At 38.6% G+C, this 20,288-nt stretch overlaps 1 protein-coding gene across 14 annotated transcripts in view; it reads left to right on the top strand.

The window, feature by feature from the left end:
* Positions 1 to 3,961: 3,961 nt before the first annotated feature.
* Positions 3,962 to 20,288, top strand: part of lrrfip1a (leucine rich repeat (in FLII) interacting protein 1a) — a 50,600-nt gene continuing 34,273 nt past the window's right edge. For 5 of the 14 annotated variants that reach the window (XM_055015312.1, XM_055015307.1, XM_055015309.1 and 2 more), the window contains exon 1: positions 3,964 to 4,574. In XM_055015312.1, the coding sequence (XP_054871287.1) occupies positions 4,485 to 4,574 (90 nt within the window). In that variant the 5' untranslated portion in view covers positions 3,964 to 4,484. Of the gene's footprint in view, positions 4,575 to 20,288 lie in introns of all 14 variants that reach the window. The other 9 variants (XM_055015308.1, XM_055015314.1, XM_055015310.1 and 6 more) reach the window with 5 other exon arrangements.

Below are 20,288 nucleotides of genomic sequence, written 5' to 3'. Positions count from 1 at the left end.
TCACATGCAGTCTCAGTAGTTTGACCTGAATCAAGATAACTTTAATGATAAAGTTTATGGTCATGTTTCTTGCTAATGATGAATTTCTAGTGTGTGCAAACAGAAACTGAACGGGTTATGAAAAAAACTGTAATCATTTTCCAAATATCACTGGCACTTCTTATTAACTCAGCTATACATACCATAAGGAAAAATAATTACACATTCAAAATTACATACAGAAACACAATGAGTCCTCTGTCTTTGTGTTCAGACAGTATATCAGAGATTCTATGCAGGTTGCAGCTGGTCTGTTTTTTCCTCTGCGTCTCCTTGCATGATGCTGTAACAACACAAGAGGGCAGCATTGCATATGTTATAGACTTGCTGGAATAATAAAGCGTCATCATCCCAGTCTGTGGTTATTTCTGTAGTGAATCCATCCCTCCATCATCATTGGGGTCGTGAGGGGCTGGAGTCTATCCCAGCTGTCTTAGGGTGAAAGTAGGGGACACCCTGGGCAGGTCACCAGTCTATCACAGAGCTACACATAGAGACCAACAGTCACACTCACATTCACACCTACGGACAATTTAGAATCACCAATTAACCTCAGTATGTTTTTGGCTTGTCGGAGGAAGCTGGAGTACTCGGAGAAAATCCAGATATGCACAGGGAGAACATGCAAACTCCATGCAGAAAGATCCCAGGAAGGCCGGTACACGAACCGAGGACCTTCTCGCTGCAAGGCGAAAGTGCTAACCACCAAGTTACTGTGCAGCCCCTTGGGTGAATCTATCCTTTAATATTATGTTGTAAAAGACTTTCAAACAGAAAATTTAAGCATGGAGAAGTTGATTCAGTGAAAAATATCATTAAATTTCAGAACATCTGAGTATTTGTCCCACATTTGCTTTAGAGACAGCAGAACAATCCCCACATCCCAACTTCTTGTCATATCAGGAATGTTTGTCAGTCTTGAATGCCTCTTAAATGTTCAGAGTGGTTGGAATCTGGTGACTGTGGAGGGAAGTCCATGACAGTCAGCCCACTGTGGTATAACTCTCTCTCCTGTTGCTCTTCTTCCATACATCCTTATGTTACTGCCACTAATGCCTAACGCTGATTCAGCAGTATATGGGAAGTTTTTCCTTAATCTACTGTGAAATACTGGTATGTCTAAGCCTACCCAAAGTTTTGTTTCTCCTCCAGAGAAATGATTTAAAGACTACTCATCCTCTGAAAAACTACTAGACAGCATTTGTTTCACCATTTGCTTTGGTTCATTCAGTCGATTGCTGTCCTAGATAGAGAGTAGTATTTGAAATAGTTCTTCTTGGTATTACGTGTCAGAACTTCTTGCTTTTAAACCTTTTCAAACCCTCCAGCTCTGAATATTTCCAGGTTTACATGAGAATATTTTGAAAATATAGCCTGTGCTCTCTTGCAAGTGCAGTATAATTGGAAAATAACTTTTCATCATCTCACATCTTATTAAACATGGCATCTCATGAAGTTAAAGTGAATCAGGTCAAATCATTCTTCAAATTTTACCATAATGAGAGACTTTTAAAAAAATAAAAGTTTCTTTGTTCCTTTAAAGTTGCAAAACAAAGAAGTACAACAACAATTGAACAATAATTAAAGTGAGTGTGTATGCACCTAAAGCTCACATGCCTCAGCACAGCAGCATTGATATAACACTAGGCTTACGGGAAGATTAAATAAAGAAACAGCACAATAAAGTGTTTCTACATTTTGCGGTTTACAGTGACAGTGTGAACAGCTATGCCACACACTATACTGAGTCATTACATCAACAATATGGGATCTAGACTGTTTGCCTGGCAGTACAACGCCATTCAGACGTGAGGCCACGTCTATCTCTTTAAGAAACACTAGACTGTTTTTAGAGCTGGCTGGTCATCATTAAAAATAGCAGAGGGGTGTGAGAGAGTGCCATAGTCCATACAGGAGCTGCTTTCTGCTGAAACTGAGCCCCTGAACATGTATGATGTCCCTGTCCAGAGGTTGAAGTTGCGTTCAAGGACGGTGTGGAAACTCCACCTGGAATCTGAACCTGTACACCTAAAAAATACAGTTTTGAATTTTAATTCAGGAGTTGAGAAAAAAAAGCAGCAATACATCTTTATTAGTGTCTTAATCTTGTTATTGGGACAAAGTCACAGGCTCAGAATATGGTTATTACAGCTTTTAATCTAGAAAAACAAAACACAAAAACCAAAAACTTTTGGTAATTTCTTTAGAAATATTAGAAATTAGTGCACACACAAATGTACTTTACTACCTGAACTGCTAAAAGGTATTGAAAATATCCCATTGTCTTGCAGCATGTTACTCATAACACCATACAAGTGTGCCTAAATCAGCTTCTACTGTTCATGATTTTAACTTGTAACATTTTGTATTTTGGCAGCCTTTATAAGCTAATTCTGTTACTGTTTTTCCACTCAGTAGCAGAATCAAGGGGAGGACCATGGACTAAAATCTGACCAAGCTACACAATCAATAGTGAAGTCCATTAGAGGTCTATGCACGTACTCAAAGAACTGAAGTTACATCCAGTAATTGCTGTTTTTCTGGCAGAACATTTTTGTGGAACCATTTCTATACGGCTGCTGGTTCATTGGTACATTTTAAAATCACAGTCACCCCCATTCAATCACATATAGTCAAGTAGTTCTGACCAAGCAGAAAATATTCTTACTATTTACTTTGTAAAAATTCAAAGTTTCCCATTATATCATTGAAATGTGTATAGACTGCTAAAAATGTCTCTGTTCCCTATATGTAAATAGAGATTGTGTGATTTAGGTTTAGCTGTGGATTTATCTGAAGCTCGTGTGCAGACTCTTACAAACTGTAAGAATAAAACCTATACTCTGTTGTAAATCACATACTTTTTATTTTTTATTTTGTCTGCATACTACAGCTGCCCTTACAAAGTATGTACTGTTTAAAGCAGTATGCATACAACTATGACATTCTACTTAGTTTAAAGCTTTGATTATTCTGCTTATATATCCATCTCAGTCTGCAGAGTCATCTGTTTAAGTGTTCTATGTGTGACATGTGCAGAAGACTGGTGGTCAGAATGGCTAGTAAAACAAGCTGGTTTGCATACTGCAAAATGAGACGTCTGGCAGAATGGGTCTTAGAACACACTCCTACTTTGAATAACTCTGCAAACAAGCGGTGACACAAGACTGACCCAAAACCTGAAGTCAAAAGAAAGGCCAAAATTTGGATGGACACAGTGTGATGTTAGGGAGGTGGGTGTCCTGAACACAACAGGAACACTGATGATGTAAGCATCTTACATGTACTTATCTTAAGCAATTTAGATTGCAATTATCTTATCAACAGCTGAAAAAGCACAACTTCAGCAACTGTACCAGTTTTACCAGTTGAGGGCTCCACAAAAAAATACACTTAGATCTATTATACTGTATTTGAAATTTCATACACTTCTACATTGCAGTCACAGTTAAGCAAATGAAAAGAGTGAATTTGGTCTACAGTAATTTGCTGGAAAAACAGCAACAAAAACAAAACAGAACAAAACACTCAGGCATCATCTATACACCGCTATTACAGGGAGAACATGCAAAGTCTACACAGGATCTTCTCAGGATGTTCGAGCTGTGAGGCGACAGCGTGACACACCGATCCACTGTGCAACCCCCAAAGCAAAGCAGAACAAAGCAGAACAAAGCAGAACAAAACAAAACAAAACAAAACAAAACAAAACAAAACAAAACAAAACAAAACAAAACAAAACAAAACAAAACAAAACAAAACAAAACAAAACAAAACAAAACAACAAACGGGCCATGGTGCCACCCCAGTGTAGGTAATGGTCTTTTCCTGGTAACTCCTATAAACTGAACCCTCCACTTTTTCCACTGTGGTTCTTTGCAAATGCGCGGAGCGTTACGACAGAAAGCCAAATACCCGACAGCTCGTGAACGCAGCTTGATAGAGTTCAGCGTTGGAAGCTGATCAGTCTGACAGGTCTGAGACTCCGACAGGTGGTGGAGTCACACTGCTTCTACATGAACACCGCACCATTAGAAAGCATTTTATCATTAGTTTAGCCACAGGTAGCGGTTGTTTTTTTTCCCCCTTTCTTTTAAGTTGTTGTTAGCTTTACCGTGGCGGACAGGTAGAGACGCGGTTTAACGGGACGGTGAAGTTTCGGTTCCGACTGCATTTTTCCAGCAAACGGAGCAGACGCGCACGTGCCGCCGATGCTGGCAGGCTGAGCGGCTCGCGAGCACAGGAAGAGGAGCACAAACGGATGTCTGACGATGACCCACGCTGTGAGACACCAGCCACGGCTCGTCTCAGCCCCCCGCCGTCTCTAACTCGACGTTTTAGCCGCGCATGAGAGCCGCCAGCCCCCAGAACCCGCTCCGTTTGGATTACTGCTGGACCGCGAGAGTGAATTTATCAGCCGCGAGTGGATGAGCGTTTGAGAGAACATGGGCACTCAGGGAACAGGACGGAAAAGGTCCACCAAGAAGGAGAGGTCGACGGCAGAGGACGATGCCCTGAATCTCATAGCGAGAGAGGTGAGAGAGGGGGGTTTGTCTCACGCCTAGAAGTCCTTATTAGCGCTTTTCAAGACAGTAACACAACTTTGGAGAACCGCAACTTTTAAAGAGACGCGTCACAATTGCGCTTCCTTATTGGTGTATGGCCCCAAACCTACCGACTGACTGTGTCCCTTGAAGTCTGCTTGCTGGAGAGGCTGGTAGCTGCTCATATTCAGTAGCTCTCAAACTCACAATGTGTCCGAAAGTTGACATAAATGCTGCTTCTAACCATGACATACGTTGTAGACCAATCTGTCCGTCGTTTTCTCAATTGAGCGATTAGTTGTTTGGTCTACACAACATCAGTAAATGGTGAAAAATGTTTCTCAAAACCGACGATGACAGATGTCTTGTTTTGTCCACAACTCAAACATAATCCGTTTACTGTCAGAGAGGAGGAAAGAATCCAGGAAACGGTCACAATTCACAAATATAATGTTCTGCCAAACTAAATTCCATCGATGTTTTTAAGTAAACATGCATTTGGCTACTTTTTAGACACAGATTACACTGCCACCTTTATTGATCATTTGACAAAGAAGGCCCAAAGCCTTTAGATTGATTTTCTTTTTATGTCAATACACGGGGAAATTCAGACATTTCAGAGATGATACACAAGATACACACATCTTTGGTCTTTTTTTTTTACTACATGGCAAAATGATGTTATTGGTCCATGATAACATACAGTAGTAGTAATAGGCCTACTTACTGATCAGCTGCAACAGTTAATTATTAAATCATCTGTCTTAAACAAAACCCAGATGATTTAATAGTTAGATTGTTAATCGTTAATTGTTGGGTAGTTTTTAAAGAAAAAAATAACATAACTCCACATTTAATTACCTTTTATTGCAGGTCCTAGTATCTGCAAAGATTGTTTATCTCCTGGTTGTGGTGACTCAGCTGGACAATATCCAGGGCCAGTGTTGGCTGATGCATTTTTAAACTGATGCATGAGTCTGTCACACAATGTTAATGCCGTCAAAACAGCCCTTTAATGCAATTATTCATTATAATGTCTGCCGAAAAGTCATCTGTGCTTTAGGCTGCATGAAACTCATTGCAGTGGCAGATCTTGTAAACATGACCCACAGCGGATTACATTGATTGACTCTACTTTGGAAGAAGCCTTTCATGTGAGGACCTGCAGGAATTGTTGTTCTGCCTTCTCAATATTGCAAGAATGGAGTTGGCAGCAGTTGCACGTAGGTGTTTCTAACAGGTGCTGAAGTCTTGTTAGAACAGGTTTACTCTGTTTCAAAGTGTCTAATCCCTCCTATTATTATGAGTCTAGTGAAGTGTAAATTGATGTTTTATTGTAGGAATAGTGTGTTTGGGATTACAGTCGCCCTGTTTGAAATGTGATACACAGCAGTCTTTTTCTGCACTAGTGCCGCTGAAATGTACAACAAAGCTAGATATCAATATTTTCATTTATTTAAAAAATCTACAAAAAAATGTACTTAAATTGTCATTCAGAAACACTGTGCAGCAGCCTTTGATTGTGTATATTTATAAAATAGTGAGCATTGAACATTGGGTGAACTATAGTGAGATGGTGAGCATGAAAACCTGAACTCACAGGCCTCGCCTGACTCAGGGCGGCTTTCTTCTGTTGGGAGGAAGTTGTATCTGTGCTAACCCAACCCGGATGTTTCAGCAAATTTGCATATCACTTTTAGCTGACATACTCACACCCAAAAGCCTTTTTTTTTATAGCTGTCAATGGCTGAATTTTGCAAAGGGTTGGCTCTTTAAAGGTGATCTACCACTGCTTAGCTGCTTCAGCTATTTACACTGGAGTAGGCTGTCTGAGGTTGCACATTCCTGTAGCTAGTAATTGTTTCTTGTTGTAGTTTATTTGCAGTGGCAGGAATGTTAACCCAGCTGAGGTTTGAGGAGATGAGGAGTTGGACAGAGCTCATGCACAGTAGCCAGCCACAGCAGATACACATTATCCAGACAGGAGATAACCTGTGATGACTGACTCCTCATCTGTCTCAAGGGGTAGAGAGGTACAGCTCCAGCAATAAAAACTTAATTGTGGCCAGTTTTCTGTTACCTCTGTGCAGCAAAGAGAAAGTCTGTGCCTTTAAGTAGCAGATGGGTCAAGTCCCTCACTGGCAGTCCTCTGACAGGATGGTATGCCAACCCTGATGAGTTGGCCCGTTCTGCAAAAGAGTTTTAAAAATAGATGCTCCTGAAAGATCAGCTGTTGCAGCACCCCAGTTTTAGATTGAGTCTGTGGGTGGGGGATGGGCAGGGAGGAGGATGGATGTGGCTCACCAACTGGCCAGCATAGAAACAGCAAGTTGCTATTAGGCACTGCTGCAGAATTTAGTCTGTATAGAGTAGTACAGCGGGTTGGAGATGCAAATAATAGAAGTTCCTGCCTTATGTTGTGAAATTTGTGGTCAGTCAGAATTATGTGGCTGCACATTTCTCAACTCTTGTTAGAATTACAAGGGTCTGAGAAACTGTCAGTAATGTAAACCTGATTAATCGTGGAACAAATGGAAGAAGACCACACAGCAGGAAAGAATGTCCACACTGGATACCAGGGCGTTAGTTATTCTGTACTTTAGGGGAGTTGGTTACCTACCTCTGTCAAACAATCTGAATCCAGCTGTAAACATGAGTTTGTGCTGTAGCTCATGGACAGCACACTGTAGCTGACCTTTGCTGCTCTTAAACAGATGGCTGTAAATATGAATCCAGTGTGCAGGGCTGTGTTCGTATTCGATGTGTAATTTCATTACCCGGATTCACTGTGATATAATAATGAATTTGTCTTAGAAGCTATTTACAAATCATTTTGAAAAATGGAGGTAAAGGATTACATTCACCAATTTTGCAAAGAATTATGCATACTGTAAATATTTAAGTATGCTGTAGAACCAAACAACAAGTGCATTAGAGTAGTATGTCAAACACTGTGGCTCTAAGTAGCTTTTAACTGGATGATCGAACTTAGAAACAAATGGCCTAATGTCAGAAAAGAGAACATGTGAGTATTAAATTTTCTTGCACATTGTCACAGGTGTTTTCTGTCATTCTAGCTGATTAAACTAAGCTAACAATTCATATGACTTCACCAGATTTCATGAACTAACAAGATTGATAAAGGTGTAATGGGCCCGTTTCTCAGAAGTTATTTTGACATGTCACAGCAGGTAAAACAGGCGTAAATAACGAGATGATTTCCATGTCGCTTATTTAGTTTCAGGGCCACAATATTTACACGCTTCCTCACCGTCCCCCCTCACATGTATTTCCGGTACACTTGAATTGAACAGTTATGTTGTTAATGTTATTGGTATCACCTGTGTTTTTTGCAGTAACCTGTGACAAGTCAAAATTTCTGCTATGGGAAAGATTTATTTATCCTGCCCTGCAGCAAAGCTAACAGAGTCAAGGACAAATCAGTTAAGCACAGTCTGCACACACCCACGCAGTCATGATAGGAGGTCTAATCAGACAAACTAAAATCACTTGTGTGGATTTGTGGCTGTGCAGGCTCCATCACACGCAGGAACTGTCCGTTATCAGCAGTAACACCACCACCACAGTGGCTGCAAATTAAGCACGACCACCATTAAAATATATGTACATATTTCTAACTCAAAATGAATTGGAAAAATATTGGGGTATCAGCAAAAATCCAACAAAGGGCATCCCTAGAGCTAAGTGAAATTTATAGTTTCTAGCTTTAGACAACTGGCTTCAGGGATGAAAGTGTCTGTGGTGTTTGATTCCACAATTTTTGCCCAGGCTAAGCAACTATTGAATGGATTGCCTTTAAATTTACCTATGATAATAACTAGAGGATGAATTCTTCTTACTTTGGTGATGTCACAACTTATAAGCAAATATGTATAAGCAAAGACCTGCAGTAGTTTTAAAAGTGTTCTTACAAGTGAATGTTAATAGATGCTATTTTGGGTCCAAAGCTATTCATCACACAGTACAAATATTTTTAAAAGACTATGTTGAAGACAGGTTTTGTGCACAAGTGTATTTAATATATAGTCATTAAACTAATTGTTATTGGGGATATTTTGGCAGTTGTTCCTGTTATTGATTTAAGAGAATACCATCCAAGTTGAATCCTCCAATAATCACATTTAATGAACATACTTAATAACTGGGCTAGAAAAAGAAAAGGATATCTGAAAATGATTCTCTTGGTTATGTAGTGTGCAACTTGCACTGATCAGCAACATCAAAACCACCCACCTAATATGCTCATCTCCATCTTGCTGCCACAATACCTCTGACCTGTCGGACAGTGGACATGGGATATTAGCAGCAGAATTTTTGGGTGCCATAAGTTTGGTGATGAAGCCACTGTGGCTCAAGCTTGATTCAGTGTGTTTCATGGATGCTCACGTGGGTTGGTGGGTGTTGGGTTTATGCCTTGGGCTCTTTGTTATGTTACTTGAGCCATCCCTGAGCATTTTTGTGCTATGGTGGGGCACGTTGTCCTACTGGGAGAGGCTGCTTGTGTCAGAAAGTGCTGAATGGGGTGTATGTTTGATCTGGAACAATGTTGAGGTGGGTGGTATGGGTCAAAGTAACATTCACATGAATGGCATGACCCAATATGTCCTTGCAAAACATTGCATTCTAACTAGACAATCAATGCTATACAGTTAATCTGTCAGTGGTTTTAAAGGAATGACTGATTGGTGTGTAGAGTATTACAGTCATGCCCAGCAATGGTTGTTTCTTTTGAACAAGCTGACATTGACATGAACAGATTGGTTTGTTAGTTAAGTTTCACTCAGCCCACAACTTCAAAAAATACAATATATAAAAAATGCAAATGTTTCTTTAAAAACAAATGAATAACATTAAATGCTCTTCTTATGCCCACCCTAAGATTATTGTTTTTGGTTTTAGCCATCAGCAGTTGTAGTTAGATGTTGTTATTTACCTTTTAAGCACAGTGTGTCAGTTGTTCCCCTCAGTTTGGTCCTGTGTATCGATTGTCACCATAATGGCAGTCTTGGAATTTGGCTGGAGGCAAACTCTGTCTTTCTTCAAAGCCTGTGGTAGAGATTCTGTCATAGAGTCAATTACACCCAGTCACACCCAGGTTTATGTGGCAGTTTTAATGCAGCTGATTTTGTTTGTGAGAACTTGGTTGGACTGTGCATGTTCAATTTAACTAGACAGCAACTTCAATAATAACATTGACAAGTAGTTTAAGAATTGTACTCTATGTATTAAATGTCAACCATGTGTTGGGGAATCAAAACAAAGATGCTTACTGACAATTAGTAGATTGCGTTCAAGGTTATTTACTTCTCTGACACACTTCTTACAAAATGAAAACTCTCCTTCTTGTGTCGTAATAGAGCAACTTTAAAATTCGTTGTATTACAAATGCACCTCTGAAACTTTGCCCATATTATGTAGGTCATTAACACTCTCTGTATCATGCACAAGCACTGTTAACATCAAAATTATTATCCACATTATAATTTGACAAAGCCTTGTTCATTTCTGATTATTTGTTTGCATTCGGTCTGCCGGCTGTCAAAGCTACCCTGTTAAGCATAGTTTAAACAGCTGGATGCCTCCTAACAGCCTAGTCATCAGCAAATTCAATTAAGATCTCCCTGTAGTTTAGTGACATTGGGATTAGGATGAGGGCAGGCTAGGGTGTTAACATTGTAGAATTTAACAATTGATGTAATTGTGCAGAGATGGCAATGTCTGCAAAAGAACCATATTTTAGCATTGATTTTGTAAACATGTTGGATTGCTGTTGTTAGCATTTAGCTTAAGGGATCATTACCGTACAGTTTTCATGTGCATTTTGTTGTGTTTCATCAGAAAGAGTTAATGGAAATGGCACAATTTAAAAAAAAACAAACCCTAATTTTGCAAAAGAATTTTTATAATTGCTAGACTTAGTCTTTGACTTATTCAGGATAAAGTTAATGGGCATATTGAACAATGGAAACACTTAAATAAAGCCTCACATAGCGGCTGTAGACTGTAACGCCCAATGCATAGTCCATGCAAGTATGTGAATAGAACTAGCAGTGCTTGGACCGACCAGAGCAAATGCCCAACCCCAGATTGTTTCCAAGACCACAGTAGGGAGCAAACAGAGTGGCCGTGGAGGAATGTGTACTGCTGTACTTATTCCACCGAAGAAATTAAACATTTAAACAAACGCTGTTGATGTTGTGTGTTACATTTCAATAAGTCACGTATGACAGATGGAGGAAATCTGGCTGAAGGAGGTGTTGAGCTGCATCAAAGCACTCCAGATCACACCAGCGAGTGAAATTTTTGGAATTTATTGCATACTAGAAAAAAAAATGGGTTTAATGTCTTTTTTATGCCAGAATGGTTGAGGATTTGGTTTAAACCATAGTGTTAATGAAAAACTATTCTGATCAGATTCCAGCTAAATTTGAGGGTTTCTGTAAGTTTTCCCCAGTGGTCAGTACCAGACCTATGATTCTGCATCGGTGGTTCTCACTCGACAGCAGCTGTTCAGATTTCTCTAGATTGAATTCAAGAAAACAATCTAAACTGGGGATTAGTCTGCCAGGTTGGTGCTGCATAGCTGTCAGAAGCTCAGTGAAGCGTTGAAGAGAATTGAGTATTTAGAGCGGATTAGTCTGAGCCTTGATGGTGAAGAAGAGGAAGCCCACTATACAATCTCCTCTTTATTCTTACAGTCATCTAGGGAGCAAGGCAGAAAGCCACAGTCCTTCATGCAGTCACAGCTGAGTTAATCTTTAATGCTGAGAACAAGCAACACACATTTACACAATGACAGCCAACAGTCAAAATCCACTCTGAATAAACAGTGACCTTTTATAACTCAGTCCCTGTATAATACAATTATCCTATTTTATTTGGATGCCTTAATGTGCCTTGCCTTTTAAATGAGCAATTTAGAGTTGTCTGTATTTCAGTTGAGGTGAATCAAACAGTTGTACCACCCAGAATTTGCCTGGAGCAGATTGCCATTTTCCAGTGAACTCCCATTATGTCATGATGTACTTAAACATTAATGATCCAAACAGTTACTCGTGTACTTCCTGATGTGTGTGTGTGTGTGTATATATATATACAGGACTGGCTTTAGTTCAGCTCAGCTTGCCTGACTCATGTCTCCTTAAAAGGAAGTGGAGTCTCTGTGTGTCATTTCCTTGTGATGACATCACCACATGCACAGCCAATGCAGATTGTTATCACAAACTCCTTCCTGTTTATTCAGCACAGCTGAGTTTGTTCCAAAACTGAGGGAACAGTGGGGGGTAGGGCTTGGCAGGGCATTAAGTACAAATATTACAGTTTAACAAATCAGAGACGCTGACAGTGGCAATTCACTAATAACACTTGATAACAAAGTAGATTGTCCAAGCAGTGATGATACCATAAACAATTCAGACACTAAGATCCATGTGGAAGTTAAGATTATTAAGTAGCAATGATACAGTACCAGTAGGCATGCAGTAGTTATTCAAATGAATTTGTCCTCCTTTCCCACGAGTGTTTTGAGAAATTCAGTGATTAAAATAGTAATTGTATTTGCGCTGATTTAAGTCAAAATTTTTACAAAATTTGCATTTAAAGGTTGTTTCACAGTTAACCTGCATGGTACATTCAAAATGAAATCTGCTCTGTTTGCCCAGTTTGTGCAGTTCCTTTGTCCCAGTGGAGAAAGCTGAAAATAGAATGGTTTGAAAATATAGTCTCTGTTTGGTTACAAGTTATCTGTTGCTGTTCATTTGTACTGTGAAAATAAACTCTTAGATTTACTAGTAGCTGGATTCATGCTACAAATATGTGCTGTTTATGAACTGTTAACTAGGGCTGCAATCAATATTTTCATTGTCAATTACTTGGTCAATTAATTTCTCGATTAATCAATTAGTTGTTGGTGCTATAAAATTATGAAAAATGTCGACCAGTGTCTTTCAAAACCCAAGATAATGTCCACCTAGATGTTCAGTCAACGGTGAGGGAAAAGATCTTTCGCTATTAGCGGAGTACTCCTGGTAACAAGGAATTCAACTTTATGTGTATAATTGGTATAGTACTTCTTGAAATAACAACCTTGTTGCTGGGCCCTTGTGCAAGCGACGTATCCCTTCCCTCCTTGGGTGTCACTGCCCAGAGACAAGGAGTCTTTGCTTGAAAGAGCATCATCCCAGAAAAGTGGCCTTAGTAAATAAATCATCTTTTGGAAATAAACATGTCACTGAAATTCCTCTCTGCAACTGTTGTTATGTTGTTCACAGCACTCACAGAACTACATTGTGTAACTTCCTGCCAGGCATTGGTAACTCCCATCATGCTTTAGTACCACTGAGACTTGCAACATAGACTGCTGCTGCTGCCTAAATCACCCTGTACAGGCACCAAGAAGCTTCCTACTACATCCACAGAGAAAAACAAGGGGGCGCCCACAGCATATAAGCAATTGGAAAGACATGAGTAACATACCAAAATATCTTTCATGACAGTCGTATACAATAGATCATAGCCTGGTTCTAAACAACAAAGGTCAAGTACCATGTTTGTTTGGATTGTTGAGGATTTCCTAGTGTCTAATTTAATGTCTTGATTGGGAACAAGATTAATTATCTGGGTGTGAAGCATTTTGTTTGTCCTTCCATGTTTGTGTATCAGGAAAATCTTAAAGTATGCGGCTAACGCTTCCTCTCACATTGTAATGTAGCTGTGCGGGTTGCATCGGATATGTTCACTGTTCAAACCCAGCTGCCTCCCTTGTTTTATTTTTAGAAATGTCTGAAGCATACTATTTATTTTATTCCTGGCCTGAAGTAGCTTGCACAGTTACTAACCAGATTATTTGCAGTGCTGAGACCTCTACAGCTGTTTCATGTGTTTGTGTTACAGCCAGGGCTTTCAGTTGCATGGCTATGTGAGCAGAGGCATGCAGGAATTTTTGCTGTTTTAAAAAAAAAAAAAAAAAAAAAAAGTTAAAGGCATTTCATGAACCTGCAGGGTTAGGGTGGATCTTTACTGATACATCATGGATCTGTGTCAGGCTCAAAGCATTTTGCTGCCACTTCTCTGTAAATGCACTCAATTCAGACTTTTATTACATACACCTGCACCACAGCACAACGATATCAAGTTTATGATATTAATTTACTGTTGACATTGTTAAAAATGTGTACATTTAAATGTGTGTTTATAACTACAGCATCTGGTGATGTTGCACTGGATTACATGATTTTAAGAGGCTTTTCTTATTATTTGCCTTTTTAGTTTACATATATGAGTAAGGGTGAATATTATGATGCTATACATCACAGCCACTAGTTATGATCTCATTGTTAAAGCATACAATTAACACCTCAATGACAGTGTCGACAAAAATGCAGGCATCATAAAAGTACACTTTATGACTGAGCAGTTAGATGCAATACATTGTACAGGTGTCCTGAATAAATCCTAAATACTTAATATATCTCAAAAGTATGAGGAAAGGCAGATAGGTGGCCAAACATTTGACCTCCAGCTACTTGCTTTATTTTTTTTTTAACAAGTTGGACACTGCTTCCTAGACAATAGGGAATAAGCCCTTAAATATTGCTGCTGTAAGGTTTGTAGATACAGCTTATCAACAAAATACCTGAATCCTTGCCTTGCCTTACCTTGGGGTAAATGATAATATCGGTGATAATTCAGAAGGTGAAAGGGATACAAGCTACTGTAAAAGTTTATCATCTGTTTATTGTACTGCATGATAGGAAATCAATTTATATCGATATCTTTCTTTGAATATATTTATACCTATTGTGTGGCTGTTGTCTATGAAAGAAAATCTTGGTAGACATAAAAGGCACATACTGTTCAATCAGATCTTTGCAAGAGAGGAAAAATTATGCACAGTATATTTTGATTAATTGAATCGGGCACAGTGCGAGTGCAATCTACCTGTTAGCCTTATTAGCTGCCATGGGAAAATAAATCAACACAAAAAGCAAGTAGTTGCAGTCTATTAAATACTTTGAGCCTGGATATTTTATACTGAAATGACAAAATGCGTATGAACTGGTGACCCCAGAACATAAACTAATGACAAATATAACACAGACAACTTAGAGTACTGTTTTTAGATGATCTGCCATGTTGGTTGTTGAACTGATGGCAATGTTTACATTCAACTTTTTGATTATCTCTTTCAAAAAAAAATGCAGGCACACCTAGACCTTCTTTATCATAGTCTATTAGTTTGAAGCCAACTTTGAGTGAATGTTTAGTAAATGTCAAATAAGTTTGAGCTGGCAGTCTCCATTTGGTTGGGCCATAACTTTACTAACCACTAATTGAAGGATTGACTGTTTAATTTCCTGGCCTCTCCACACGTCATAAGTTGTTCCTGATCGCAAGCAACAACCTTTCAAGGCAATTCCATCACTATTTGTCTGAGAACTGCTATAAAAATTCAGTCCAGTTACCATTTACTGCTACTAGAATTCCTGACTTCCAAGTTTGCAGATCCATCCCCAAGACAACTGAGCAAATTAAATCCAATAATAAAGGACACGAATCTCTAAAAAATTGACTTTATAACGAGCTTGTGCTTTCATCATATTTCTGAGGTCACGAACAAACATGAATGCTTTAATTAAGAGATGTTCCTAATAAAAATAACTTCTACAAATTATGTTAGATCTTTATTGTCATGAGATACATATTTGTTTTTAGGCTCAAGAATCCACAAGCAGTTTGGCTGTGATTTAACGATGTAAATCTCAGCTTTAAAATAATGTCTAGAAATTTTTATGCCACTACTTTGTTGTAATGCAGTCTAGATTTTCTCAAGACCTGAAAAGAACCACATAAGTTGTATGTTTAATCAGTTTAACTTTAACTTTGTATTGTTTTTCTTGTTTTTTTCATGGTGGTATTTTTCTCAGTGAGTGTACGTTACATCATTTTTGCAAAAGTTTCACAGTGTCTGGAAACAAGGGTTTGATTTATCCATTTGTGCTCCATGTGAGGAAAAAGACGTCCATTCAGTTGACTCATGTCTGTGGCTATAGAATGAGCGGTGCTTTTTTGCAGCCGCTCCCTTTTAGGAAACATCTGGGAGGTTTATAAGGTTTTGCAAAGAGGAAACAACGTTTTTTTTCCCCAGTTAGTCATCATCATCCACAACTGAATAATGAACAAGCTGTGGGTGTGAATCCACGTAGTGGTCCCACCTCATTCTAAGCATGGCAAACCTCTACTTGGTCAGAAATCAAAGTTATTTCTGTATGCGCTCTTTGTGTAGCCTGTCAGCACTTGTGGTCATTAAAATGCCCGTCCATTTTTGTTGCTTAAGACTGACGTTCAGGCCGTGGGAACTGAGCTTACTAGAGACAATCTGACCAGGCCGGTATTTAGTTCTGGTGGCACTTTAAGTCATGGTGCCCTTAGAGATTGTCAGTAAACACAAGGAATCAGGTTGATAGACACCAGGCAAATAAATCAGACCTCTACAGGCACTTCAGTATTAAGAAGTACAGTGTAGGGTTGAGAATTGTATTTCAAAGGCCTTATGTGTTAACCTCTTCATGTGAAAAAAGCATTTTTCAAATAATTTTAATTGGTAAGGTTTTGTTTGTGTAAAGCTGGGAATTTCCAAATTCTTACAGTAGCTTGTTAATTTGACAAAAGGCACCACATTTATTTTTTTGTAATTGAAAATGAAATATTGCGTTCTGGCCTTATAGCATTAGCTTAATAAAACAAACAAGCAAGCAAGTCATGACTAGGTGAAAGGAATACATACAGCATGTTACATAATCTTCCTTTCTACAGTATGTCCCAAAATTACCTTCCCTGAACTCTTCTATTTTTCTTTGCATCGTTTGTCATATATCCCAGTCATAAATCTTGTTGGAGCATCCCATTTTTGCAATGAACTAGCTCATTTTCTCTCAGGAGGGCAGTCGCCCCATTGAAATCGTGCTGAATTAGAACAGTTTTGATAGAACCCGAGTCCATGTAGGTCAGTATAAATAGCTGTAAAGACGGAGAGAGAGAGGTTGTATGTCCTGTTCTGTCTTTTGGCCTAGTTTGGTGTGTTTTCCTGAGTAGAGGCGGAAACAATCGTCATAGGTTCCATCATTTAGTTGGATCTTGATATCTGCAAAAAGGTCCTTTTTCAAAAAAGTACTGTCTGAGCTTCAGTACCAAAGACTAAGACTTCATTTTTATCCTTGAATACACATGGTTCCAGACTAACTTTTCCACTGGTGATGCCAACTTTCCTGGCTGGTCACACCATCAAATGAGTTGATTGCCCAGCCCTACCCCGTATTTTGGTTCAGGATTGCTACAGCTATTAATCCACCATACATACTGATGAACAGCTGTTATTGCAAAACCTTGATATGTCGTTTTGATTTTCAGTGATATAAGACTTGATACTTGTGAAATGTTTTAATTTGAAAATCTAGTTATTTTGTCACCAGTCCTCTTCTGATATAAACTGTAAACACATGCTGAACACTTGCTTAACATCTGCTTATCGGTAGATATTACATTTTACCAATGTTCCCTAAATGCCTCACATGCTGGCTACGGTAGACGGTACCAGGTGGCTGCGGTGCAGCAGCTCTGACAGGTGTACAACCAAAATTTGTTTGACAGCAGTGAAAATAGCGTTCTACATAGATTTACCCAAGTTGAAAGTGACATGCACTGTTTTTTATTAGCAGAGGTTTCTATGAGCTGATTTTTCTACAAATGGATCAAATTTTAAATGTCAATGCAAGTCAGTCGTGTTAATATAGTCAAAACTGTGATCACTGCTAAAGTTCGAGCCACCGTGATTGAATGTAGGGGCCACTTTTACTTCTTAACTAAGGCTGTTGAGATCTCTCTGCCTGCACCTGAACACTTTTATCAGTAGGTATATTGGACCTCTTCTTCTCTCCTCACTATGTTTTTAGCATAATCGGCTGTATATCGTTTTGTCATTGTATCACGGTACCAGTGAAATTGACTGTTTTCACGTCAGGCCCAGAGAGACTGAGTCAATGAAGAAATAGTACTTTTTCAACCACTGTAACTTGCGCAGTAACTACCTATGTTGATGCAAGGGCCACCTGATCATCATTCACTTGCATAATGCGACCACATGAAATTTCAACTTGCATACTTGCGAAAGAAAGTTGTATATGTGACCATTTTGATTGCAGTCTGGAGCCCTGTTACACTTTTCACACCTCACTTTACTTTGTATTTATCATCATGCTGGACCTGTTGACCTCAGCTTCTGTTAAAAAAAAAAAAAAACATTTGTAGTTGTGCAGCAGTGATCATGACTGATTCCTTTAACACGAGATTCCCAGCAAGCTCAAGTATAATATACAATGGCTTGTTCACTTCAAACCATAACACAGGCTGGAATTCATTTAGAGGAGAGATATAGGATTGATAACACTTGATACAATCTTACCTAATAGAATGATACAATTACGAACTAAATGTAGCTGTACTGTACAGTAGTATAGATTGAATTTATTATTTTTTTTTACATGTGAGGGCTTTGGTCATTTTTGTACTTGAACTGTCTTGAATTTTGTAATTAATTTAGCAATCTAGGACAAAAAAAATGCATAAATACAGTATGACAAACTTAGCGTGTGGTAGGTAGGTACCAGACTTGAAATAACTCTTCAATTGGCTTTAGCGTTGTTCACAGGAAAGTCTAATGGAGCATCCAGTTGTTTCTATATCAGTGCCTCTCATTGTATTTGATTTTATTCTGTTGCATTGTATATATTACTGTATAACCCCAGATTGACCAATGTCCAATAATCTACCTGTTAAACTTGTATTTTTGCTCTTGTCTTTCATCCGAGTAAAGTCTGTACGAGTAAAAAACTCTTAACCTCGGAGCTTGTTATTAGATGGAGCTAGTAAGTACCAGTGCTTGGTGCTCCTCATGGTAATGGAGCCTTTCAAGAGTCTATTTATGCTGCTGGAGGCAATAAGACCAATGCCATATTATTCTTCTAACGCTGCACTTTTGTCACCCCTAAGGTCATGGAAGATGAAATGTTTTAAGAGAGAGACCTTGTATACATGTTTTTCAGTATAACTGAGTAAGCACAAAGACAGTGTTATTTTAGTTTTTATGTGTATCAAAGCCATGGGCAGAAACGCTGAGAATCCCGGGGACAATGAGCTGTCATTATCTTATGGGAAATCTACACTGAATAAGCCACACAGAACTGCACTCAGTAAGGACTGTTTCTAGCATCAGCTGTTTTGCAGAATTTTTGGTGATTTTTGTCGAAAATTGTAACTGAGGTGTTTTATATAATGTCACAAGGTTTTCTCAGAACAACATTCTTTTTTTGTCAAAATGTCCTCATATGCATTCACACCCATCCATGTGCAGTAGGTGCTAAGTACACATACAATTCACTGCAGGGCAAAAAGCATGTCTACTGAAGCAGCAACGAGCCTTCTGTTCTACATCTTTAAACTAAATCATTGTGCAGATCTGCAGATTTTAGTGCTTAAGTTGTATTACTATAGCATAAAGAAAAAATACATACTAGATCATTTAGAATGAGCATTGCTGCAGATATCTGTCAGTTGACAAGTCTGTTGCAGTTCTGAATGAACACATCACTACAGTTAGGTGTGCTTACTTGTACTTGTGCTCACAGCAACTTGAGACGCAGCTTTGCACAATACTGCAGTGAAGTCCTGAGACAGAGACGGTAGCAACCACCAGATGGCAGCATATGTTTGGGGGCATAACATATTGTTAGGATATAATAAGTAAATAAATGAATTAATTATCAACAGCATTGAAGAATAAACATGAAATACAAGTACAGACATGTCCAAACTGATTTAAGGTTGATTCTCGAACACATTATCAATATTGAGGGAACTGACAAGTGTGTTTTTCAACTATAAAATATAATGTTGATTAAGTATCTTGGTTGCACTTCCTAAATGTCAATACCAGTATGTCAATATCAATACCAGTACAGCCTCAAAAATGAAAAATCCGGTTTAATCAGCAATATAGACAATACAGAGAACATTAAAATTTCAAAATATCTGATATTGACCTATCAGCAGATTTTAATTTTTGTACATGAACACACAACAAAAACAAGTATTTTCAACATCTGACTAAGATGTCTCCAGAATTTGGTAGTTTATAGTGAAAATAAACTTTGCTTTTTACATACTGCACATTCTTCTTAAGGGTCAGCTTGCAAAAACACTGAATCCATTTTAAAAGGAGATGCTGATTCTACTTTCTGGTCATTTTGGAGAGTTAGTTATTGGTGTCTGTTGTTTGCATAGGCTGGTCGAGGCAGTTGCCTAGTGCTCCCGCAGCAAGAGAGGTACCAAAGAAGAGAAAGAAATATTGTAAATTTGGCTCCTTGTGTACTGTTTAGAGTCTGTTACCATTTAATGGGCCTTTAATAATGTAAAAAAAGCAAAAAAAAAAAAACCCATCAACTAGATATCCAGATGTTTCCTTCAAGAATTACAACTGTAAAAATCCCCCTACTGTACTCCAATAAAACACTGGCTTTGAAAGCGAGTGACCTTCTGACAGACTATAAATGATTAGTTTCAGTAATACAACAGAAGCCCAGCAGTGGACAACGCAAGCAAGTGGTTGTTTAGCCTCTATTTTATTGATAT

This window comes from Amphiprion ocellaris, chromosome 11, assembly GCF_022539595.1.
Source record: "Amphiprion ocellaris isolate individual 3 ecotype Okinawa chromosome 11, ASM2253959v1, whole genome shotgun sequence".
NCBI classification, from domain to species: Eukaryota; Metazoa; Chordata; class Actinopteri; family Pomacentridae; genus Amphiprion; species Amphiprion ocellaris.
The sequence above is the reverse complement of the archived record's forward strand: the minus strand, read 5'-3'. Positions and strand labels throughout refer to the sequence as shown.